Here is a 26,921-nt window from a genome sequence, read left to right on the forward strand (position 1 = left end):
TAACAGACAGTTTAAAGGTGCAGTCCACAGCTGCACTACACTGTAGTTAAAGGGATTATTACTAATTGCCCTGAGTCTCTTGGTGGCTCCGCCACACTACCCCGTATCCTGAGACGGTGACCCCCTCGTTCTAGACCCCCCAGCCAGGGGAAACATCCTCCCTGCGTCATACAGCGGTATTTTCTGTCAAAGATTCTGCTTGTACAACTTTTGGGCATTTACTTGTTTAAAAAAAAATGATCTCAGGTTGTAGTAAACATTGACAAGCCACATTTATTGTCCGTTCTTAGTTTTCGGGTTAGGGCATTAAGAATCAACCACATAATGCAGGACTGGAATCACATGTAGGCTGAACTGGTGGGGCAGGTTTCCTTCCCTGAAGCACATTAGTGAATTGTTGCAACAATTCAGCAGCTTTTGTGGTAACAATGACGAGCTTTATTGAATTCAATTTCGCAACTTACCACGATTGCTCAGGGCTGCTCGTCCAGTACTATAACCACTACACGACCATACAGTTGATTTCGTAAATTGTACAACACTGTGAGAAGAATTGATGCTGCTTTTGAATAAAATGATACTCAAGGTAAATTGCAGATGCACTGAAAATGTTTCCAATTACTAATGCAGTCAATGCACAACAGTGAACAGTCCATCCTTTTTGGCTTGCACTATCATCCCTTTTGCCATTTGTTCTCTCCTGCCCTCCACACTATCACAGACCTTTCCCTTTTGTTCTTTCCTCCCCTCCCGCCTTCCACTGCGTCTCTACTCGCTTAAAACCTGCTACATCTGTAACATTTTCCAGTTCTGACGAAAGGTCATCGACCTGAAACGTCAACTCTGTTTCTCGCTCCACAGATGCTGCCTGACCTGCTGAGTATTTCCAGCATTTTCTGTTTATGTTTCAGATTTCCACCATCCGCAGGATTTTGCCTTTTGTAGTGAGCAGAGACACTTCTGTTGTGGAGATTTTTGAATACCTTCCCTGTATTGCATTTGATTCCTTTATTAAAATGGAAAAAAAAACTCCTTCACGTTAGGATATCATATTCACAAATCTTATAAGAACATAAGAATTAGGAGCAGGAGTCGGCCATTCGGCCCCTTGAGCCTGCTCCGCCATTCAATAAGATCATGGCTGATCTTCGACCTCAACTCCACTTTCCCGCCCGATCTCTGTATCCCTTGATTCCTCTAGAGTCCTTGGGGGAAAAATTGAGTCAAGTCCCCTTTGGGGCTCTAACTTCGCTGGGGCGCTACTTTTAGTGCCCCGCAAAAATTAGCGCCACCCCCCCCCCCCGCAGCCGAAATTCATCGGTAGCACCCCAAGAGGGAAGCGCCCCGCCTCCCTCTTGGGGCGCTGTGAGGGAATATCGTGGCGGTACGTGCCGCGGTATTGCAGGCCTTCTTCCCCTTTTTAAAGGGGAGGGGCCTTGCGCAGCGCGACCTTGGACCAGCTGGGCCACCGGGATCGGAGTGCCGGCAAAAGAGCCCGGCACTCAAGAGACGTGCTGGGCTCATGGAGCGCTGCCGGCACTACGCGGGGGACATGCTCAGGTGGCCAGGGACGGCAACGGATGCAGGTGCTGGCAGGCAGCCAGCAACAAAAATGGCCGCCCAGCACCTCGCCTTTAATTAGCGCCGCCCCGGCCGCAGGTAGGCCCCCCTGACCCCGAAGGACACAGCTTCAGTAATGTCATTTCAGCACTACTTTTAACAGGCTTTAGCACTGAGATTGTAGTGTATCTGTAATAAATATAACTGATGCAGAATTATTGTAAAGTATAAATATAGAATTCCACATGGTTGATTGTGAATGTAAGGAGGTCGATTTTAACCCTACCTGCCTATGGGAAAGTGGGCGGGTAGGCAGTTAAGATCGACCGATTGGCTTACCCGCCAGAACCCAGCCTGGATCTCGTTGTCTTCCATTTTAGCCTGCTCTTCTAAGCAGGCGGAAAAGGCAGCCATCTTAAATCGGCAGGGTCCTTCTGTAACTATGCAGATCGGGGTGCGATTACATCATTGGCCTCGACTGTGATCTCGCCTCTGAGTTAGGAGGTTGTGACTTGAACACATAATCTAGGCTAGCACTCCAGTGCAATACTGAGGGAGTGCTGCACTGTCAGAGATGCCGTCTTTTGGATGACATGTAAAATCTGCCCTCTCAGATAGACATAAAAGATGCCATGGCGGAAGAGCAGGGGAGTTCTACCCGGTGACCTGGCTAATACTTGACCCTCAACCAACACCACTAAAATGAACAGATTATCTGGCCATCATCACATTGCTGTTTGTGGGAGCTTGCTGTGTGCAAATTGGCTGCTGCGTTTCCTGCATTACAACAGTGACTGCACTTCAAAAAGTATTTCATTGGTTGTAAAGCGCTTTGGGACATCCGGAGGTCATGAAAGGCGCTATAGAAATGCAAGTCCTTTTTTTAGACGATATTGATAATCCACTCAAATTTTTATTTTATAGTTTTTGAATTAATCTGTACCTTTTGGAAGTTACAGTCTTATTAGTCATTTCTAATTGTTCACAATTCTATTGTACCACCTTTAAATAAGATTAAGCTCCTTTTAAGATTTTTGATTAAAAATTAAAATAACTTTTCCTTTCTTTTTAGAATCCATGTGGGTAAACTTCCTGCAGCTGAACAATGTTTTCAACAGGCTTTAGATATCAGGCAGAAATGGTATGGTAAATTGCATCCCATTGTTGCTGAGGTGATGGAACACTTGGCAGATCTGCTGTGCTATCCTGAGTACTCAAAGAGGTAAATGTTATAATATTCCTCCCTCCCCGAGAAAGTAAACCTGTGAAAAGTTTTATGGCCAAAATTCAACTTGGTCCAAATGTTGTTGTAGTACTGCCTTTACTATATGGCACTTGTATATTAGTCACTTACAGTGGCCCAGTGGTGCAACATGTTGGTGCTGATGGAATTGGAGGACTCAGATTAGTGCCCAGGGTGAGTTTCTGATCTCAGCCCGGCCATCAGGGCGAGGGAGCAAATTAGGCTTTACAACAAAAACAGGTATATTTTATTGCATCAAAATTCTCACATGAATGGGTGGATTCTCCATTGAGCTCCAGAAACTGGTGAAGCATCTGTATCACTTGCTGGTTTCTAGCAAGGCCGACGTCCCGGGGTCCCTGGGAGGTGGGGAGGTGGGGGGGGGGGTCAGGTCATATTATTTATCCATATTAGTCTTAGCTCTGTGAGCTCACCAAAGGAGTGGGTGGATGGGAAATTGCCTGCATCGGCAGCCCTTAAAAGGCTCCTGGGAAAACTTAAAGGGTGAGTGACGGCATGCGGGAAAAAATGTTAACTTTAAGAAAGGCCTTAAATGTTTCCTCTGTAAAGATCAGTCTGGATTTTCACTGCCCCCTACTTGTATTCCTTGCCTTCTTTAACTGAAAAGTAAATGGAACACCACTGGACGATCCCACATACAGGCAGGTCAATAACACAGACCCAGAGTTAAGTGGAACAGTGAGTTTGGCGAAGACCGCAGATGAAGGGCGGGGTGAGAACCACAAGTGGCCCCTGAACTATATTGTCTAATTTAATATAGGAAAACTTGCCTCTATGTACCATTTATTACATAATTGAATGCATTAGGAAAAGAGACTGTGTCATTTCAAGAGTTTGTCAGAAGAAGTTGGGAGAGCAGTGGACACTTTAAGCAGTCATTGTAGTGATATGTATTGCAAATTAGGTATATCTGTGAGGTATATTATCTGTCTGTATCTCTGCTTATGTAAATCATCTAATTGTGAATAAATCAGAGGGGAAAAATTGGGTTGTTCCCCCTTTGGGGCACCCCCCCCCCCCCCCCCGTGCCCGGAATTCACTGGTAGCGCCCCAAGAGGGAGGCGGGGCGCTACTGGAAGTGTCCCGCCTCCCTCTTGGGGAGCTGCGAGTGAATATCGCGGTGCTACGTGCCGCAGTGCCATGAGCTGTGGCACATTGCGTCGTGGTACTGCAGGCCTTCCTCCCCTTATTAAAGGGGAGGGGCCTAGCGCAGCGCGACCCGGGGTCCAGCTGGGCCAGCAGGGATTGGAGTGCCGGCAAAAGAGCCACGCCACGGGGCGCTAACGGTTACCGCTGCCGCTAACCTCCCGCTGAATTTCGCGGGAGGCGTTGGCGCCGCGCCCAGGCGCTAGTAGCTTTGTGCTCCATTAGCGCCCTCTTAGGGCGCTAACAGGAGGCGCAAATCAACCGAATTTTTCCCCAGTACGTAGTTTTATCCTGTTTGAATTGGACCTGGTAATTCCACTTTCCGTATTAGTGAGAGATAAGGTGGGAATTCTACATAAGTTTATAAGAGCTTCTACAAGTATGTAAAAAGGAAGAGAGTAGCAAAAGTAAATGTTGGTCACTTAGAGGCTGAGACAGGAGAAATTATATTGGGGAACAAGGAAATGGCAGAGGCTTTAAACAAATATTTTGTATCTGTCTTCACAGTAGAAGACACAAAAAGTATACCAAAAATAGTGGGGAACCAATGGGCTAATGAAAGCGAGGAACTTAAAGTAATTAATATCAGTAGAGAAAAAGTACTTGAGAAACTAATGGGACTAAAAGCTGACAAATCCCCTGGTCCTGATGGCCTACATCCTAGGGTTCTAAAAGAGTGGCTGCAGAGATAGTGGATACATTGGTTTTGATCTTCCAAAATTCTCTAGATTCAGGAAAGGTCCCAGCAGATTGGAAGGTAGCAAATGTAATCCCGCTATTCAGGAAAGGAGAGAAAGAGAAAACAGGGAACTACAGGCCAGTTAGCCTGACATCAGTCGTCAGGAAAATGCTGGAATCCATTATTAAGGAATTGGTAACAGGGTACTTAGAAAATCATAATATGATTAGGCAGAGTCAATATGGTTTTATGAAAGGGAAATTGTGTTTGACAAATTTATTAGAGTTTTTTGAAGATGTAACTAGCAGGGTAGATAAAGGGGAACCAGTGGATGTAGTATATTTGCATTTCCAAAAGGCATTTGATAAGGTGCCACATAAAAGGTTGTTAAGCAAGAAAAGGGCACATGGGGTTGGAGGTATTGTATTAGCATGGATAAAGGATTGGTTAACAGATAGAAAACAGAGAGTGGGGATAAACGGGTCATTTTCAGATTGGCAGGCTATAACTAGTGGAGTGCCGCAAGGATCAGTGCTTGGGCCTCAACTATTTACAATCTATATTAATGACTTAGATGAAGGGACTGAATGTAATGTATCCAAGTTTGCTGATGATACAAAGCTAGGTGGAAAAGTAAGCTGTGAGGAGGACACAAAGAGCCTGTAAAGGGATATAATAGCAAAATACTGCGGATGCTGGAAATCTGAAATAACGACAGAAAATGCTGGAAACACTCAGCAGGCCAGGCAACATCCGTGGAGGGAGAAACAGGGTTAACGTTTCAGGTTCTGATGAAGGGTCCCAGACCGGAAACGTTAACCCTGTTTCTCTCTCCACGGATGCTGCCTGGCCTGCTGAGTATTTCCAGCATTTTCTGTTGTTATTTCAGCCTGTAAAGGGATATAGATACATTAAGTGAGTGGGCAATAAGGTGGCAGATGGAGTATAATGTGGGGAAATGTGAGGTTATTCACTTTGGTAGGAAGAATAGAAAAACAGAATATTTTTTAAATGGTGAGAAACTATTAAATGTTAGTGTTCAGAGATTTGGGTGTCCGAGCACAAGAAACACAGAGGGGGTGATTTTCATTCAGAAGTCGGGAAGGAGGCGGGACTACAACATTTGGGGTTGTAGTCTCGCCTCCATCGAGATGCGGCCAATCCACGCGATTTTAACTTGATTGACCTTGTTGAGCCCGCCCAGCGGGCTCAGCAGGCCAATTAAGGGCCACCCAGCAACAGGTGACGTCACAGACTGAAATTTCATCTGTCAAGACACTGACAGTCTTAGTTCTAACCTGAGTCCTTCTACACAGACTCAGTTAGAAATCTCACCGGCACAGAAAGCTGCAGGCTGTCACTTTTGACAGATCGCAGCCATTCTGCTTTCTGTGCCGGTTAGATGATGGACTCCCGAAACCTAGAGGAAGGAAGGCTGAACAGGTAAGTACAGGTAATTTAAACTTCTTTACACACTTTAGACACACCAAACACACTTACCTTTGCACTCATGCACCCATCACTCACCTGAACACCGGCATCTCGACCCCTCCAAGTCCTTCAACCCGACAGCCCAACTCCTCTAACTTGGCATGGTTTGGAGCCGTCGGGAATCCCAGACTTCAAGCTTTAAAATAGGGATTAGGCACTAATCCCTTCCTGCCTCGGGTAGGCGGGTCCCAGTGCGGGGCGGGTACCCGCCTCCTTTGAAACTTACATGGAGGCGGGTTGGGGGTGGGATGGTGTCAGGATCCCCGAATTCAGGACTTTAACCCCCTTTAGCCTCCAATCCCAACTCCACAGGTCAATGAAAATCGACCCCAGAGAGTTAGCATGCAGGTACAGCAAGCAATTAGGAAGGCAAATGGCATGATGGCCTTTATTGCAAGGGGGTTGGAGTACAAGAGTAAGAAAGTCTTGCTACAATTGTACAGGGCCTTGGTGAGACCACACCTGGAGTACTGTGCACAGTTTTGGTCTCCTTATTTAAGGAAGGATATACTTTCCTTGGAGGCGGTGCAACAAAGGTTCACTAGATTGATTCCTGGGATGAGAGGGCTGTCCTATGATGAGAGATTGTGTAGAATGGGCCTATACTCTCTGGAGTTTAGAAGAGTGAGAGGTGATCTCATTGAAACATACAAGATTCTGAGGGGGATTGACAGGTAGATGCTGAGAGGTTGTTTCCCCCTGGCTGGAGTGTCTAGAACTAGGGGGCATAGTTACAGGATAAGGGGTCGGCCTTTTAAGACTGAGATGAGGAGGAATTTCTTCACTCAGAGGGTTGTGAATCTTTGGAATTCTCTGCCCCAAAGTGCTGTGGTTGCTCAGTTGTTGAGTATTTTCAAGACTGAGATCGATAGATTTTTGGACTCCAAAAGAATCAAGGGATATGGGGATCGGGCAGGAAAGTGGAGCTGAGGTCGAAAATCAGCTATGATCTTATTGAATGGTGGAGCAGGCTTGATCGGCCAAATGGCCAACTCCTGCTCCTAATTTTTATGTTCTAATGTTCTTAAGTTCCAGCGCACGGTATTTCTGCTAAATAGGGTAATTGTGATCCCTTGCTAACATGATGGGACTGAGGGTGGGTTTCAGATTGTGATGGCTGTACTCTGCTTACAAAAACAGTCATCAAACCATTTACGTGAGAAAATGGTGATGCAAAAAAGGTTTACCAGGAGACTTGCTTTAATGTCTCATCTAAATGGACACAACCCTCTGTGCTGCACTGGAATGTCAGCCTAGATTATAAGTTCAAGTCCTGCTGTGGCGCATGAACAAAAATACGTTGTATGAAAATATAAACGTCAGACTGTTGCATTAAGTAATAATATTTTGGGCTTGGGGTTAAGGCAGATCATTTGGCAGAATAGAACGGTCTGGAAATACCGTGTGGTTCTGCCGATATCCCGCTATAACTTGAGTGGAAGATCAGCAGAAACCCCAGCGAAATGGTTCGACAGCACCTCCCAAACCCACGACCTCCACCATCTAGAAGGAAAAGGGTAGCAGGCGCAGGGGAACACCACCACCTGCAAGTTCCCTACCCCCCGAAGTCACACACCATCCTGACTTGGAAATATATCACCATTCCTTCATCGTCGCTGGGTCAAAATCCTGGAACTCCCTCCCTAACAGCACTGTGGGAGTACCTTCACCACACGGACTGCAGCGGTTCAAGAAGGCGGCTCACCACCACCTTCTCAAGGGCAATTAGGGATGGGCAATAAATGCTGGCCTCGCCAGCGACGCCCACATCCCATGAACTACTAAAAATAAATGTGGTTCCTTTAGGGTTCAACCCGCGTTACCGCGGGCCTCCAGTGGTAGCCCCTTGGAATTTAAGGGCCCAGGAATTTTAGCTCGAGTCAATTTTGACCTGAGAATGATTGCTGCTGACATTGGGTATTAAAATGTGAGGAAAGTTACCAAAAAAAATTTATTAGGAAGGTAACACAAATGAATACAATAAAAAGAAATGTAAGGTTTATCTATTGAGCACTTGCTCTCCCATCAGAAATTAAACTTGAGACTGACTTTCACAGCCACTCATGATTTTGTTACTAGCAGTTTATGAGGTCAAACTATTTGTTGTGCAGTTTTGCTATTCAATGATTAGTCTCATCCTTTATTTGCAGCTTAGACTGGAGTCAAACAGAAGGGTTTTACAGACAAGTGGTCAAAATTCAAGAGGACAATATGCAGCGGGCCAGATCTCTGCAGATTAGAGATCAGATCAATCTCAGTAGAGCCCTTACAATTTATAAACTAGGTAAGATAGCGACATATTTACATAACTATGTCACGTTTCTTTCCGCCTACGTAAGTAATTTTCTGAATAGTTAACTTGTTGCTCTGTGCAGTTTGCGGCAGTAATACAAGATGAGTTATTCACAAATTCATAAATTGCACACGGTTTTGCACATGACCAGTTGATTTAAAAAAAATCATAGACAAGCTGGCAACAGAGTTGGGGGAGTGACTTCAGAAACTCACTCCACAGAGCCACCTATTGGTCAAATTCTGCAAGTACCATGTGACAGTTGACATAGCACAATTGAATGGGAAATGCTGCGTAGCAATTTACAAAGGCAAATAATGACAGAAAAACATGATTAAAAATTGTGATAACAGGGAATAAGATCCTGTGGACTTGAAGCATGTCACCGAGCAATGCTGTTAATATTTGTACAAGTGTACATTTTAGATTTAAGTAGAAAAAAACTGCACAAGCTGTAAATAGAGCCAGAAAATGCACAAAATGGACAGAAGTCTGTAAAGATAAAACATTGCTTAGCATTTGGGCTATAAACCATCGTATCCTTCGGAGAGACTGCAACCAAAACTTTTAACCCGTCTTTTCTTTTTACAGATACTGATGGGCTTGAGCTGCATTTCCAATCTTTCTCTGTTTTCATTTAGAATCATAGAATCATAGAAATTTACGGCACAGAAGGAGGCCATTCGACCCATTGGCCGCGATTTTGCCTACTGAGGCGGGTCCGGTGCGGCCGGGGTCGGTGGCGGGGTGCGGCCCCGCTGCTGGTTCCAGCCTGCTCTGTAGAGTGATCTTATGATGATTGGGCTTGTTGAGCCCACCCAGGGCGTTTCCCGGCCAATTGAAGGAAGCGGGTCTGATGATGTCACTTAATGATGGGTCATCAGCTGGTTTCCTTAAAGGGACCATGCACAATTTGATTTTGAAATTTGTGCTGTCAGCATTCTACAGCATTGAGGTGCTGCAAACACCGAGAAGCACTGCACAGAGGTGCACGGCTGCACCCAGGCTCTCCCATGACTCCCCTTGTGTCTGTGCTGGCCGAAAAAGAGCTATCCAGCCTAATCTCACTTTCCAGCTCTTGGTCCGTAGCCCTGTAGGTTTCGGCACTTCAAGTGCATATCCAAATACTTTTAAAATGTGATGAGGGTTTCTGCCTCTACCACCCTTTCAGGCGGTGAGTTCCAGACCCCCACCACCCTCTGGGTGAAAGTTCTCCTCAACTCCCCTCTAATCCTCCTACCAATTACTTTAAATCTATGCCCCCTGGTTATTGACCTCTCTGCTAGGGGAAACAGGTTCTTCCTATTCACTCTATCTAGGCCCCTCATAATTTTATGCTTTAGATTTATTGTACTGGAATCATATCCATTAAAACATTTGTTAATATCACTGTACAATAATTGGATACATTGCTGTAAACAATGAGACAATTATGGGCAGGATCTTCCGGTTGAAGGAAATTTTATCAGCCTATTTTTCCAATGTTTTACCTGCAGATAAATAGCAGTCATACTTAAAGCAACTAAAGGATCACTGCACATGTGAGCAATTTCCTAATTAGGGACAGGGCACGAGATTGATCCCTGGGATGAGAGGGTTGTCCTGTGAGGAGAGATTGAGTAGATTGAGCCTATACTCTCTGGAGTTTAGAAGAATGGGAGGTGATCTCATTGAAACATGTAAGATTCTGGGGATTGACAGGATATAGGCTGAGTGATTGTTTCCCCTGACTGGAGAGTCTAGAACTAGGGGGCATAGTCTCAGGATAAGGGGTTGGCTGAGATGAGGAGGAATTTCTTCACTCAGAGGGTTGTGAATCTTTGGAATTCTCTACGCCAGAGGGCTGTGACTGTTGAGTCATTGAGTATATTGAAGACTGAGATAGTTAGATTTGGACTCTAGGGAAATCAAGGGATATGGGGAGCGAGCGGGAAAGTGGAGTTGAGGTCGAAGATCAGACGTGATCTTACTGAATGGCGGAGCAGGCTCGAGGGGCCATATGGCCTACTCCTGCTCCTATTTCTTATGTTCTTAACTATTGCCCCATGCCTGATTTTTCAGGCATTGATGAAGTAACCCTTACCCGTACTGATGATTATTATTTTGTTGAAGGGATACCATCTTCATGAAAACGTGTTTGGAAAAGTTTTTCTCCCTTAGTTACAAAACATATAACCTTATAACACAAATGATCTGATAGCACATCAGTGTGTTACGTGTAGTTGGTACTGACCTGACGAAATTAACGCACATCTTCTTCAAACAGAAAAAGAGGTTTGCCAAACACTTAAAAAAAAAAATACAACAAATAGTCCGATAAATGCTACTGTCTTGATGTACACAACTAAGTGATGTTCCCTATGGGATGGGACTCCAGCATTGTGGGGTTGGGAGAGAGGGAGGGTGATGAAATAGGTTTAACATTTTGAATCAGGCACATGCCTCGTCACTGAACTAGCTGTCCCTCCAGTGCCCATAACAGTTATTGTTTTTTTTCATCATTTAACCATCAGCAAAGATGGGCTTATTTCCAATGGTCCAAACTACGATCTTTGTTAAGGCCATAATAACTGATGGTGTGAAGAGCCAACTGTGTATAAGCTCAAAGGCAGTGTTGCTTTTGGCCAATTTTATGGAGTTCGAAATGTGGTTGTTGTACAGGAAACAGGAAAAACCTAAATTGTATAGTTGAAAACATAAAATCTGCATTGAGGTACAAGTATGCAGTTTCTTACATGTAATTATTTCTCCAAATAGCTAAACTATTACAAAATGATGGCCGCTATCAGGCTAAAAAAGAAGCACTAGAATATTTACGGCAGTCATTCGACCTACTAACTGAGCTGCTGGGTCCGAATCATCATGTAACAAGGGAGGTGCAAAGGTATGACATGTTTGGATTTTACTGATCATGAGTTATATAAAGTGTTGTATCCCACCAGTATCTTTTTCTCATAGGCTGCTGAAGCACTCAGAGTTGCAAATCTGCAATGATTTTACATTCTTTAAGAGGTTGGCAGCAGATACTCCTAGAAAATCCTTCAGTTCACTAACAGCAAAGGAATATGGCCTGACAAAACCGGGTTTGGATTTCACTGACAAACAGCATCAAAGACCGAAGAGCTGTCTTAACTCAAGGACTTTAGCTAGCAGCCACGCTAACAGCCCTCAGCCGACTGCCAGTTTCAAGTCTGTGAAAAGAACACAACTTGCTGACTCTTCAATAGAAAAGACACAAGCAGATGTCAGTTCTAACATATGGTCTGACACAACTGTTGAACTTGAACAGGATAGAACAGAGGATGATGCCATTTTAGAACAGGAATGTTTGGCCAATTCAGGATCTGCTTCGAGTGTACATATTTCCAAACTAGTTTTGCCTCCAAGGCCAGCTTTGTTGATGGCACACCAAGAATCTAGATATCTAGTTATTAACAGGAATTTATCAGTGTCAGCCAAAGTCCAGGCCCAGTCCGGTTCAGTCTGCAGGCCATTAACTACCTGCAGACCGTCTGTATATGGGCGTAACATCAACACCTTGGTACCACCTTTAAGGACCAAGGTGGGTTCAGAAAGACTCAGGATCATCTACAAATCAGCTTGGCATCAAGCACCAGGACAGCAGCCAGCTCTTCCAAAACCTTTCCTACCCAAAAGACATCTGATCAGAACGGATACTGGGATGCCTCAAAGTGTGCGGCATGTCTACGTGCCGATGTACAGTGCCATAAAGCTGTAGGATTCAGGTCTATCCGAGATTCCCATTACTGTGACTTTTTTGCTTTCAGCTAGGGCCATTCAGGGAGGCGCATATTCAAGGTGAAAGAAGGAGGGGAAAATTGGAGAGCGACTCAACCAACATCATTCTCGCATCCCCCTTGTTTACCAGTTTGATGGACAAAGTATGTCCCCAAACATTTAATTGGCAGAGCGATAGGATGTTGGGTTTTCATAGATAGGTAAAGAACTAACAAATAAAAGAGAAAAGTGATGAATGTGATTTCATTTTTTTTTACTCTATTATTGAAACTCAATACAAGGGACACCAAAAATTGAGATTTATAAAACACAAAAATCTGTTGAAACTACTAGATAGCATTACCTGTAGATTAGGATTTTCTAATAGCATTGTTACAATTTATTCTAGAAGAGCTAAATTGTAAGGGTTTTAAGGCTGTGGTAACAACTAATGTAATACAACAACAAAAAACCCAAAGGATATTTATTTTCTCATCTTCCCTTTTCTACTGTCTTCCTGCATCACACATCTTCTCCAGCCGAGATATTGGATGAGACGTTAAACCGAGACGTCTGCCCTCTCAGCTGGACGTAAAAGATCCCATGGCACTCTTTTGAAGAAGAGCAGGGGGAGTTATCCCCGGTGTCCTGGGCCAATATTTATCCCTCAACATCACTGAAACAGATTATCACATTGTCATTACCACATTGCTGTTTGTGGGAGCTTGCTGTGCCCAAATTGGCTGCCGCGTTTCCCATATTACAACAGTGACTACACTGCAAAAGTACTTCATTGACTGTAAAGCGCTTTGGGATGTCCTGAGGTCGTGAAAGGCGCTATATAAATGCACATCTTTCTTATTGGGGTTCAGTGGCCTGTTCCTTAATCTCTCCTGATGCTGCTGTTCAATGGCCATCAGGAGGTGTGTGGGAGCAGCTTAAGCAGAATCCTTCCGATTCTCCATCTCTCCCTGAGGCCTCTTTAGCAAAACTGCCCTAAACAATAAAAATAAACTACAGTGGAAAAGGAAAGAATGCACCATACATCAAACTCAAGTTTTGAGAATGCAAAAGAAGGCCCTGAGTATGTAATGTATGTGTCAGAATAACAATTGCCGCTGTTCTCATACAAATGCTTTATGTTCTCATAGCAATTTTCTATCTGTGCTATATTGATGCAGGAGCTAACGGGGTCGATTTTCCCGAACCTGTTGGGAAGAAGGCGGGACTTCAACTTTCGGGTTTCTGACCCGCCTACATCGACGTCCGGCCAATCCGTGCAATTTTCCCTTGATTGACCTTGTTGAGCCCGCCCAGCGGGCTCAGCAGGCCAATTAAGGGCCACCCGGCAACAGGTGACGTCACAGACTCAAGAGTCCTTGACAGATGAAATATCAGCGTCTCACAGCTGCTTGAAGCTGTCAAACACTGACAGTCTGAGTTCTAACCTGAGTCCTTCTGCACAGACTCACTTAGAACTCTCACTGGCACTCAAAGCTGAAGGCTGTCACTTTTCACAGATCGCAGCCGTTCAGCTTTATTCCCGACTGAGTGATGGGCTCCTGACAGCTACAGGAAGAAAGGCTGTTAAGGTAAGTACAGGTAAGTAAAAGTTCTTTACACACTTTAGACACACCAAACACACTTACCTTTGCACTCATGCACCCATCACTCACCTGAACACCGACATCGCGACCCCTCCAACTCCTTCAACCCGACGGCCCGCCTGCTCTAACCTGGCGTGGTTTGGAGCCGTCGGGAATCCCACACGAAACTCCTCAAAATAGGGATTAGGCTAAAAACTGCCTGTTAGCTACCTGTTAACAGGCAGTTAATTGGCACTAATCCCTTCCCGCCTGGTTTCTGCGGGGCGGGTACCTGCCGCCCCTGAAAGTTGCGTGGGGTGGGGATTTGGGCGGGATGGTGTCGGGACCCCCGATTTCAGGATTTCCCCCCCCCCCCCCATGTATCGATTTGTATGTGGGTTCAATGACCAGACATTTATGAAAGAGAATGTCTTTTTATCTAAAGTATTACAACTCAGTTAACAGCATTACAGGAGACATCATGTTTGTGATCCATCTAAAGCGAAAGTAAAACTAAACTGCTTGTCTCTCACATGCCCTCTGCTGGTCAGGCATAAGTAATCAATCAGGCAAACATGCTGGTAAGGCATCATAATCAAACAGGCAAATACCATCACTATTTGCTGATATCATTACATCTCCCTTTCTTAAAACAAAAGTATTTTACTTTTATCTAACAACATGTTTTCTTTGTATTACTCTTCATTTTAACTGTAACACTTAATGAACTTACATTATCATTATCAAGGTTTTTTAACCTTGCTTTGTGTGTTCACATGAAATATGTAAATACACTAGAACTTGAAGAAAGAATAAGATAACATTACTTCCTTCTATAACAATAGTCCTTAAATTTGCTCAATGACAGACGCGGAGACGCGATATGCTCAAATAGAAAAGGAGCTGCTCAGCATCACATACGCCTGTGAAAGATTTCACCAGTTTGTGGCAGGACAAGCAATCAGTGTAGAGACTGACCATAAGCCCTTGATTGCATTGTTCCAAAAGCCACTAAATAGCTGTCCGCTTAGAATACAAAGAATGATGATCAGGCTGCAACGCTATACACTGAATGTTGCGTACACACCGGGTAAGCTGATGTATAAAGCAGACACGTTGTCCAGAGCTGTTGACCCAAGTGAGCCTGCAAACACCAAAATGGATGAAAAAGTGAACGCCTACGTGGACATGATCACAAGTGCACTGCCCATAGCAGATGCAAAAATGGAGCTCATAAAGACTGAGACAAACAAAGATGAAACAATGAGACGACTGAGGAAAAGCATCTTGGATGGATGGCCCATCATGAAGCAAGACTGCTCACCTGACATGGCAGAGTACTGGAACTGCAGGGTGGAACTATCAGTGGTCGAAGACATCATCTACAAAGGAAGTAAAATAGTTATCCCAAAGAGTCTGAGAAAAGAGATGCTAAAAAGGATCCATGGAGGACATCTGGGAATCGAAAAGTGTAAGAAAAGAGCACGAGAGGTGATGTACTGGCCACGAATCAACCAAGATGTGACAAATGAGGTGTCAAACTGCACAATATGCCTGAAATATCGAGCAAGCAATCCGGTAGAACCACTAAAGCCACACCCAGCGCCAGACAGACCTTACCAGAAGGTAGGCGCTGACCTATTCGTATGTCAAGGGAAGGACTACCTTGTAGTCACAGACTATTACTCCCTGTATCCAGAGGTTTGTAGACTGTACACCACCACTGCAGATGCTGTGATAACATGTATAAAAGCCATATTCTCCAGACATGGCGTGGCAAGCGAGGTCTTCACAGACAACGGACCCCAGTTTTACAATGCAAGTTTCCGACACTTTGCCAAAGAGTGGGACTTTGTCCACACAACGTCAAGTCCTCACTTTCCACAGTCCAATGGATTAGTGGAAAAATCGGTCCAGACAGTGAAAAGACTGATGTACAAGGCAAAAGACTGGAACTGACTTCTACCAGAGCATGCTTGTATACCGCACAACGCTGCTCGAGTGTGGTAAGTCACCAGCCCAACTCCTTATGGGACGTCGGCTAAGGTCAAACCTACCCATCCCGGAGAACCTCCTGAAAACAAAAGAGGGGGAGAAAGTGAGGAAGTTCAAAGAACAACAGAAAGTAAAACTAAACTGCTTGTCTCTCACATGCCCTCTGCTGGTCAGGCATAAGTAATCAATCAGGCAAACATGCTGGTAAGGCATCATAATCAAACAGGCAAATACCATCACTATTTGCTGATATCATTACACCCCACACGCCTGAAACCCCGCCCGACGGCTCCAGGAAAATCTAGCCCAGAGAGTAATTTGGTACAAGCAAGTTAAGCATTTCTATGGAAACACTCAATCATAATTTCTACCCTATAGTAATCCCGCAGCACTGATGAAAAACTGTGCACAATGTACTGCCAACTCTTGCTTTGTATAATATATATCTACATATACATCATATTATATCTGCAAGATTTGTAAATCTGGTTATACATTTGTAGAGTTGTCTGGCCTATATTTTCCACTCTTGTCGTTAACTTTTTTTTTGTTCAGGTTTCTTTCTCACCTCTGATTGTTGAGTTTTGCAATTAAACACTGGGAAGAGCAAAGCCATTGCCTTCAAACCCCTGCCACAAACCCCATTCCCTAGCCACCGATTCCATCCCCCTTCCTGGCCATTTTTTCAGGCTAAACCTGACTCTTCCCAACCTCGGTGTCCTATTTGACCCTGAGCTGTGTTTCCGACCCCATATCCTCTCCCTTACCAAGATTGCCTACTTCCACCTCTGTAATGTCACCCGTCTCCGCCCCTGCTTCAGCCCATCTGCTGCTGAAACCCTCATCCATGCTTTTGTACCTCAATTATTCCAACACATTCCTGGCTGGCCTCCCATGTTCCACCCTACATAAACTTGAGCTCATCCATAACTCTGCTGCCCGTGTCCTAACTCGCACCCAGTCCCGTTCACCCATCACCCCTGTGCTCGCGGACCTACATTGGCTCCCGGTCCACCAACGCCTCGATTTTAAAATTCTCATCCTTGTGTTCAAATCCCTCCATAGCCTCGCCCCCTCCCTATCTCTTTAACCTCCCCCAGCCCTACAACCCTCCGGGAACTCTGCGTTCCTCCAATTCTGGCCTCTGACTTCCTTCGGCCCACCATTGGCGGCCGTGCCTTCAAGCTGCCAAGGCCCTAAGCTCTAGAATTCCCTTCCTAAACCTCTCCACCTCTCTCTGCTCCTTAAAATCTACCTCTTTGACCTAGCTCTTGGTCACCTGTCCTAATGTCTCCTTCTTTGACACGGTGTCAATTTTTGTCTGATTACGCTCCTGTGAGGCGCCTTGGGACACTTTACTATGTTAAAGGCGCTATATAAATACAAGAAGTTGTTTTTGTAACTTGCATTTCCTTTTGTGAATTATGTGCTGGGAGTTAAAGGACATGAAAAGAAGAGTGGTGAAACAAGCATTATGATGAATCTACCCCATATCACAACCATATAGTAGAAAGTGACAGTGATATTTGGGAGCTGATTGCAGTCTGTGGAATGTTTATACGCTATGAATTACAATAAATTATATGAATTCCTATCCTACATAATCACACACATAGTTTTTGTTTTAACTGTGCACTTTTTGTTTCAAATCTTGAAACGAATGTAATCTTGGAGCAAGCATGCAGAAGAACTTTGTGATCACTGGATCGATACTGACCCATGGCCCATTCACATGGTATAAAGTTGCAGAATGTAAACTGAGATAAGAACTTTATGCCTAGCTTTGATTTATTTTGTAGCTCAGTTGTGAATAATTATCACTGCTTTATATTAAAATAAAAACTTTCTTGCTTATCTTAAATGAAAAGTTTGCCAAAAAGCCGAGTATTCTTGTACTTTTTTGGTCAGTTTGTAATTGACACATACAGAAATCGATCACGGGGGTGGGGGGTGGGGGGGGCGATTTTAACACTTGCCGCTTAGCGGTAGTCAGTTAAAATTGGCCGTGTGACTTGCCCGCCGATGTACCGCTCCGATCCCGCTGCCTGGAATTTTAACCTACTCTTCTGAGCAGGTGGCAAGGACACCCTCCTGACGCAGGCGCGGTCCTTCTCTAAATATGCCGATTGGAGTCCGATGACGTCATTGGGCCCGGAATGTGATTTTAACAGGTGCCCTGAAGCTGTTGTAGCTTTTGCACCAGGTGAAGAAGGTGGGAAGAGGATCCGGGGCCAGAAGAGGCCCAAACCGGTATGTTTTATTTTTACTTTCCCTGTGGAGCCAAGTGGATCAGTTGGTCCTCCAGGCCCTACAAGGAAAGTTTAGGCCTTCCCCCTGCCCCAGACTCCCCCCATCCCCACCCTTCCCGAACGTGAGATCCTCCTGAAACACCCTCCCTGTGATTTAGCGGAGTGTCGTTCCCGCCCAGCTGGGGCATACAGCTGACTGGGGACATGCCGATGAGGTCCTGGTGTTAAAATTGCCCAGGTCTCTCACTGCCAAGGCCAGGTGGATTTGGCACTTACCTCGATTTCCCCTCCCCATCCCCCAGTCCGCCTAATCCTCACTGCAGGTTAAAATCCGGGCTATGGTATTTATGGCACAGGTAGGCAGAGCAAAAGCTTCAGCAAAAGCCTACAGGGAGGAGGGCCAGCATCTCGTGAAGTGGTGCGCCGATAACAACCTGGCCCTTAACATCAAGAAAACCAAGGAAATCATTGTGGACTTCAGGAAGTCTAAAGGCGGAAGTCACACCCCCATCCACATCCATGGGGCTGTGGTGGAAAGGGTGGACAGCTTTAAGTTCCTCGGAGTCCACATCACGGAAGACCTCTCCTGGTCCCTCAATACCTCCTCTCTGGTGAAGAAGGCCCAGCAGCGCCTATATTTCCTAAGGAGGCTGAAGGGATGTAACCTGTCACCCCTGATCCTCTCTAACTTTTACCGCTGCACAATAGAGAGCATCCTGACGAACTGTATCACAGTATGGTATGGCAGCTGTAGCTACTATGACCGGAAAGCCCTGCAGCGGGTAGTCAAAACTGCCCAACGCATTACCGGCACCCGGCTACCGACCATAGAGCACATATACCAGAAACGCTGTTTACGGAGGTCACGGACCATCATCAAAGACCCTACCCACCCCAGCCACAGCCTGTTCGCCCTCCTGCCATCTGGGAGACGCTACAGATGCATTCGCACCCGAACGACCAGATTTAGGAACAGCTTCTTTCCCAGGGCTGTCATCCTACTGAACTCCACAAATAAACTCTAAAGCCTGCACATCTGCCAATGCACTTTATTATGGTTATGTTTATGTTAATGTATTAAAAGCCAAATGAATGTTGAATGTTTAAATGTCTTAATCTAAATGTACACTCTCGGGAGCCGCAAGCCTACATTTCGTTGTACTGCACTTGTGCACTAACAATGACAATAAAGTTGATTATGATTATTATGATTATGAGGATACTCAGTTGTGCCCAGGATACTGCTGGCACAACTTACCAGTACAAAGCACTGCTAAGCTTCCTGGTGCTTGTCTAGTTAGGACTACCCTACCAGTTAGGGTATTGGTTTATAGGGTTATCTTGAGAAGGGTATTTGTTTATAGAGTTATCTGGAGCCAAGTGGTAGGAATCCCATCCCCTGTGATCCAGGCTCCATTAATGAGCCAGTCTGGCTGATCAATTATCAACAGTGCCCTCGTATACCTCGCACTTGCCCAGTTCAAAAATCAGATTATGGAGTCTGCCAGAAAAGGCTATTTTAGTTCCAAACTTCCTCTGTCAGGCCTGTTATCTTGGAGCTACATCGACCCTGAAGAGAACTTGCCCACAGCATTCTTGGCTCAGAGGCAGACTGATTGAAGAAAAGTCATATTATTTTCTTTTTCGATAGTAATGCTTACCACGCAGCCTTACTAGTAATAGAAGGCAGCTCACCAGCACCTTATCATGGGCAGCTAAGGATGGGCAATAAATTCTGGCCTTGCTAGCGATGCCCATATTCCAAGAATGAATAAAAAATACATTGTAACATATAAAAATACATTAGATTCTAGGTGGACAGAAAGACTGAGGGGAGTAAGGAGTTCCACAGTTTTGAGGTCCTGGGGAAAGAATGAGTTAGAAGGGATAATTCCACGATCCTACACTCCCAATGGGGAAGCTGTGCTCACAGGCAGATTGAACTACAATGTTGTAACACTGAGTTTCCAACCCATGATCCCTGCAAATGCAGCTCATTGCTGGGCGCATGAAATCAACCCCAGGGCGTTGAGTTTTCATTTCAACACAGTGAGGATGTGGAGTGAAGGGGAAAAATATGTAAGATGGTGACATTTGCAATTTAGAGGAATATGAGAAGAAAGTTCTGAGGAACACTGACCAGAATAATGTAAATAAGATTGGGACCGACAGAGGAAGACTAATTGAAGACTGGAGCCGAGAGAGGGACTGCCTAACCTACTCGGGTGCGGTAGCAGAGTGGTTCTGTTACTGTGACTGATAGGCCTGAACTATCCAGTAGACATGAGTTCAAATCCCACCATGGCAGCTGGGGAATTTAAATTCAAATTAAATAAAAAGCTAGTATAAGTCATGGATACTACTGGATTGTTGCAAAAATCCATTTGGTTCACTAAGGTCCTTTAGAAAATCTGCTGTCCTTAGCTGGTCTTGCCTACATGTGACTCCAGACCCACAGCAATGTGGTTGACTCTTAACTGCCCTCTGAAATAGCCCAGCAAGCCACTCAGTTGTACTCAAGAAGGCGGCAGCCCACCACCACCTTCGAGGGCAATTAAGGATGGACAATAAATGCTGGCCTTGTCAACAATGCCCACAATCACGTGAATGAATTAAAAAAAATTTAAAATCAAGATTTTTCTTGTATAATGAGCTGGAGTTTGACAGAGATGTTAGATGGATGACCTTGTCTTGGTAACTTCTTCCTTCTTCTTAGGCAGTCCCTCGGAACTGAGGATGACTTGCTTCCACATTAAAAATGTGTTCTCAGGTGACTGATGAGTCCAATGTGGGACCTACAGTCTCTGTCACAGGTGGGGCAGCTGGTGGTTGAAGGGACGGGTGGGTGGGGTGCTTGGGTTGACGTGCGCTCCTTGCGCTGCTTGCGCTTGGCTTCCGCTTGCTCCCGGCGAAGAGACTCGAGGTGTTCGGCACCTTCTCGGATGCTTCTCCTCCACTTTGTGCGGTCTTGGGCCAGGGATTCCCAGGTGTCAGTGGGGATGTTGCACTTTTTCAAGGAGGCTTTGAGGGTGTCCTTGAAGTGTTTCCTCTGCCCACCTGGGGCTCTCTTGTCGTGCCGGAGCTCTGAGTAGAGCGCTTGTTTTGGGAGTCTCGTATCGGGCATGCGGACAATGTGACCCGTCCATCGGAGCTGATCAAGCGTGGTCAAAGCTGCAATGCTGGGGATGTTAGCCTGAGCAAGAACACTGACATTGGTGCGCCTATCCTGCCAATGAATTGGCAGGATCTTATGGAGGCAGCATTGGTGGTACCTCTCCAGTGCTTTGAGGTGCCTGCTGTACATGGTCCATGTCTCTGAGGCATACAGCAGGGCGGGTATCACTGCTGCTCTGTAGACCATGAGCTTAGTGCCGGGTTTGAGATCCTGGTTTTCACACACTCTCTTCCTCAGGCGACCGAAGGCTGCACTGGCACACTGAAGGCAGTGTTGGACTTCGTAATCGACGTTTGCCCTTGTTGACAGTAGGCTCCCGAGGTATGGAAAGTGGTCCACGTTGTCCAAGGCCTTGTCGTGGATTTTGATAATCGGGGGGCAGTACTGTGTGGCGGGGGCAGGTTGGTAGAGGACCTTTGTCTTATGGATGTTTAGTGTAAGGCCCATGCTCTCGTACGCTTCGGTGAAGGTGTTGACGATGGCTTGGAATTCGACCTCCGAGTGAGCGCAGACGCAAGCGTCGTCTGCATACTGTAATTCGACAACAGAGGATGAGACGACCTTGGATCTGGACTGGAGACGACGGAGGTTGAACAGTTTCCCGTTTGTTCTGTAAATTAGCTCCACTCCAGCGGGGAGCTTACTGAGGGTGAGATGGAGCATTACAGCAAGGAAAATCGAGAAGAGCGTTGGTGCGATGACACAGCCTTGCTTGACAACGGTTTGTACGTGAATTGGGTCTGTGGTGGAACCGTTGGTCAGGATCACGGCTTGCATGTCGTCGTGAAGCAGGCGGAGGATGGTGACTGTAATGAAATCTGTTTGTCTTGATCCTGTATTCGTTTTGCACTCATGTATATTACCCTCCCCCACTGTGTATAGTTTCACTTCCTCTTTCCCGACTAACCTGGGAGGTTCCAGGTCTTGGCTCTTGGCTCCGCCCCGACTTCTCTTACATAAAGATCCCAGGATCTGTATGACTCATTCCTGTAAACCAGTCGGCGTGTTGAGATGTTAGCTCTGATCTTAGTGATTAAAAGCCTACTTGTTTAAGTCTATAACTTCTAGTTTTGTGGTTATTGAAGGCCCATCAGTGACAAACCTTTGAGGGCAGCCGAATTTGAGGAGGACACTCCATAATCCCTCACGGTTGACAGTGTTGAAGGCCTTTGTGAGATCAAAGAATGAGTTTGACAGAGAAGTTAGATGGATGCCATTGTCTTGGTAACAGTGTTTAAATCTGAGACAGATTTAAGCTTTATTGAGTTAAAAGTTGTTCTAATCAAAGGGAGTTTTAGGCATGAAAGCAGCTCCCAAGTTTCTTGTAGCTTGCTTTAGCAATGGAGGAGATATTGGAGAAAGGTCAAAGAGACCAAGAATTTTGATAGATGAAGAAGGACTAAGGGTGGAGCAATTAAAGTTAAAAGGTGGGAGATGAGGATACGAATTGAGAGAGAGACTTGATAAAGCTGTATTTTTAAAGAATTAAATCAAACAAGATTTGCATTGCCCTATTGCAGAGCAGGGCAGAGACCAAGAAGTCGTGTTTCAGCCGCTGCAGTACAAGAGAAATGGAGGTTATGTGCACTGGGGGGCATGTGATCTGAAGAAAGCCATTAAATGCAAAGTGGAATCAACAGCAAGAGGGTGAATAATGTGGAATGGTGAGCATGGGAGGTCACTGATCAATAGAGGAGCCTGTTGCGATGGCAGTTCTAGACAGGCCAAATGGACACAAAACAAATAAACCCCCTGTCTTGTTTTGCACACTTTGTACAAAAATAATAAATTGCAGGACAATGGAGTATTACAGTTTAACTCTTTTTATTAAGCATTAGGTCTGATCTTACTCATAGCAGCATCAGTGGGGAAAAAGCATGGCATTAGTACCCCTAGCCTGGGTCTTCAAAACAATAGTCGTCCTTACAGATGCCTGCAGGCCAATGACAACTCAGCATGTGATCACATGTGAATATAGTAGGTATTCCTTACAGATGCCTGCGGGCCAATGCTAATTCAATATGCAAATGTTACATCCCCTTTTTAAAAAAATGTTACGCATTACTTTTAAACCTTTCTTCTACATAATGTTCTCGGTAGCATAAACATATAAGTAAACTCAGCATTTAACTAGCACTGAAAACATCTCAACGTTTCAATAACGATGTACAGTTTTTTTTAGGGCAGCGATCCGCCTACACCCTTTGACAGTTCACAAGTCAAGCATAACTCTAGGCTTGACCTCTCGTCCCGACCTTGTGTGGTATGAAACTGAGCATGCTCCTGAATCGGTCTACAATTCAGGTTCAGGTTTAGGTTCAGGTAAGTATGATGTGTTTTGTGTATTGCTCTGTTCATCACACTCTGTTGAACTGATCCTCTCGTCGGAATGACGGTGCTGTTCCTTGGTGTTCAGGAGGTGCCTGTGATTGCGGCGGTACACCTGTCCTTCTGGGGTGCGGACGTGATACGATCGCTCAGTGTCAGCTGGCTGGATGACGACTGCTGGCTTCCAGTAGTCATGCTCCTGGATTCTGATGGATTCTCCATTGTGCAGCGGCAGCAGTAGTTTAGCTGACCTGTCATAGTATCTCTTTTGGTGTTGCTGCCTCTGTACACGTTTTGCATGCACTTGCTTGCAGCTGATGACCTCTGGCTGCAGCTGCTGGTTGGTGCTTGGAAGGATTGAGCGAAGTCTGCGGCTCATCAATAGCTGTGCTGGTGACTTGAAGTTGTCAACCGGAGTGTTCCGGTACTCAAGGAGACTGATGTAGGGGTCTCTTTTGTCCGCTTTGGCTTTGTCCATGAGTGTTTTTGCAATCTGGACAGTTTTTTCAGCAAGGCCATTACTTTGAGGGTAATGTGGGCTTGATGTGACATGTGTGAAATCCCATGCCTTGGCAAACGACTCGAACTCTTTTGATTTGTATTGGGGGCCATTGTCTGAGACTAAAGTCTCTACCATGCCATGCCTGGCAAAGGCTGCCTTTAGCTTGTGGATCACAGCTGTAGATGTGGTGCTGTGAAGCTTGTCCAGTTCAAAAAATCTGCTGTAGTAATCAACAGTCACTATGTAGTCCTCGTTGTTCCATGTGAACAGATCCGTTGCCGCGACCTGCCAGGGCCTGTCTGGGATACGGTGAGGTATCATGGGCTCTTTGACATTTGATGGGCGGCGTTCTAGACAAATGGAACATTTTCCGACAATGTCCTCAATGTGTTTGCACATTCCGGGCTAAAACATAATGTCACGTGCTCTTTGTTTGCATTTTTCCATGCCCATATGTCCAGCATGAATTTTTGTCACATCTCTTCTCTGAGACTGGTAGGAATGATGATTTTCTCCCCTTTGAAGACGATTCTGTTGATTTGTGACAGTTCATCTCTGTGGTTCCAGAATTCAGATATGCTCTGAGGGCATTTCCTCCTTTCCTCAGGCCATCCTTCATGTATGACTTTGCTCAGCAGTGTGAGTTGTGCATCTTTCTCTGTTCCTGCTCGGATCTCCTTCAGTTTTGAGTCACTCACAGGTAAGCTGTTGTACACCATGTGCACCTGCACATCCATGCCTTCACTGAGGCTGCTGACCTGGTAGCTAAGAGACTTTCTGGAGAGCGTGTCTGCGACAGGAATGTCTTTGCCTGGACGGTGAATGATTGTGAAGTCGTACTTTTGTAGCTGAAGAATCATTCTCTGTAGCCTTGGTGGGGCTGCGGCTAGTGGTTTCCTCATGATTGACTCGAGGGGCTTGTGGTCGGATTCCACAATGACTTGTTGGCCATAGACGCACTGGTGGAAACACTTACATCCAAACAGAATTGCATACAGCTCTTTCTCGATTTGAGCATAGTTGATTTCACTGTCTGTGAGAGATCTGGAAGCGTAGCCGATGGGCTTTCCTTCTTGCAGTAATACTGCACTTAGTCCGTACTTTGACGCATCCACTTGTAGTCTGAGCTCTTTGTTGGGGTCAAAGTAGGCAAGAACTGGTCCTGGTTCCCTGGTGATTAGGTCTTTCATTTTCTGAAATGCTGTGTCATGTTGTTTGTCCCACAGGAACTCATTGGATTGTTTGAGCAACTGACGCATGGGTGCGTTGATTTCGGAGAGGCTCGGGGCAAACTTGGCTAAGTAGTTAACCATGCCTAGTACTGTCTCTAGCTCTGTGCGGTTCTTCGGCGGCTCCATCTTCTTGATGGCGGAGATTTTCTCTGGATCCGGCTTAATCGCATCAGTTGAGAGGCGATGCCCGAAATAACTGATCTCGGTGGATCCGATTATGCTTTTCTCGGGGTTGAGCCGGATACCTTTCTCCCGTGATCTTTGTAGCATCGCACGGAGGTTCCTGTCATGTTCCTCTCTATTCCTGCCATAGATGAGGATGTCTTCTACGATTGCGACTACTCCGTCGAGGCCTTCATAGGTTTCGTCGATCTTCCACTGGAATTCATCCTGAGCTGAGATAAGACCAAATGGTAAACGCAGAAATCGGTAGCGTCCAAATGGTATGTTGAACGTTGTTAGCTTAGATGACTCTTCCGTGAGCTTGATAGTCCAGTATCCTGATCGTGCGTCCATTACACTGAAGTAACGTGCTCCCACTAGCTTGGGTGTGATGTCATCTAGCGTTTCTAGAGGGTAGTGAGGGCGTTTGATAGCCTTGTTCAAATCTCTGGGGTCGAGACAGACTCTGAGTTTGCCGTACATGGTTTCTCAACCACTACTAACGCGTTGACCCACTCTGTCGGTTCTGTTTCCTGGACGATGATTTCTGTATTCTCCATGCACTGCAGCTCCTCCTTCAGGCGACTATGTAGAGCAAGGGGTATCCTTCTCAGTGGGTAAACCACAGGGGTTCCTGCTGGGTCAAGGTGAATAGTGCATTCACCTGGGAATAGTCCGATTCTTTTGAAAACGTCAGCAAACTCCTCCATGACTGTCTGCTTCTCAACTGGTGCTGTCAATGATAGCACTAGCTTGACGAGGTCCATGTCTAAACATACCTTTAGACCTAGCACTGGAGGTGCTCGAGTGTCAACAATGTAAAAGTCCAACATCATGTTGCTTTCTTTGTACTTGCATTTCATCACGCATGTGCCTTTTACAATGAGCTGCTCACCCCCATAGCTGGTCAGTCTGTGTGAGGTGGGCTGTAGCTCACACTCATCCTTCAAGCTGTGATACTCACTCAGAGGAATTACATTAACCTGAGCTCCAGTGTCTAGTTTAAACCTAAGCTCTGTGCCCTGTTTTCCTATCTCAATATCTGCAAAGGCTTGCTCAGTCTCTGAAATCTGTTTACTCTGTGACACAGAATCAATAAACAGTTCCTCTGCATTTGGCTCTCTATCTGGCTGTCACTCACTGTGTGTACTGTTATTCAAAAAACAGTCCTGCAAACTTTAGCAAAGCGGTTCCATTTACCACATTTAGCACATTGCCTTCCTTTGGCAGGGCATTGCTCCTTTTCCCCATGCACCTTGTTTCCACAATATCCACAGTTTTTGAAGCGTTTTATGTCTGTGTCGCTCATTTTTAGAACTCTCTCTGTTCTTTCTGTTCTGAAACACGCTCTCTGGGCGGTGTTCTTTGGTGTGTGTCTATTAACTGCGTGCACTGTCTGTTCACGTGAGCTGCTCATGGTGCCGGTTATGGTTTTCAACTGTGCTTGGGCTATCTTGTGCGATCTAGCTATGTCCATAGCTTTGTCCAGCGTTAGCCCGGACCCAACATTCAAAAGTTTCT

The 26,921-nt window shown here is 45.5% G+C and overlaps 1 protein-coding gene across 1 annotated transcript in view; it reads left to right on the forward strand.

Moving 5' to 3' along the window:
- LOC147106396 (putative tetratricopeptide repeat protein 41) overlaps positions 1-14,053 on the forward strand; it is an 87,448-nt gene extending 73,395 nt beyond the window's left edge. The window contains exons 13-16 of the mRNA XM_086009463.1: positions 2,633-2,782; positions 8,291-8,424; positions 11,191-11,317; positions 11,392-14,053. Of these exons, the coding sequence (XP_085865589.1) occupies positions 2,633-2,782; positions 8,291-8,424; positions 11,191-11,317; positions 11,392-12,172 (1,192 nt within the window). The 3' untranslated portion in view covers positions 12,173-14,053. The remainder of the gene's footprint in view (positions 1-2,632; positions 2,783-8,290; positions 8,425-11,190; positions 11,318-11,391) is intronic.
- Positions 14,054-26,921: the final 12,868 nt, after the last annotated feature.

The sequence above is a fragment of the Somniosus microcephalus genome, chromosome 16 (genome assembly GCF_052327205.1).
Source record: "Somniosus microcephalus isolate GS21.2 chromosome 16, FLI_Smic_1.0, whole genome shotgun sequence".
In the NCBI taxonomy this organism is placed as follows: domain Eukaryota; kingdom Metazoa; phylum Chordata; class Chondrichthyes; order Squaliformes; family Somniosidae; genus Somniosus; species Somniosus microcephalus.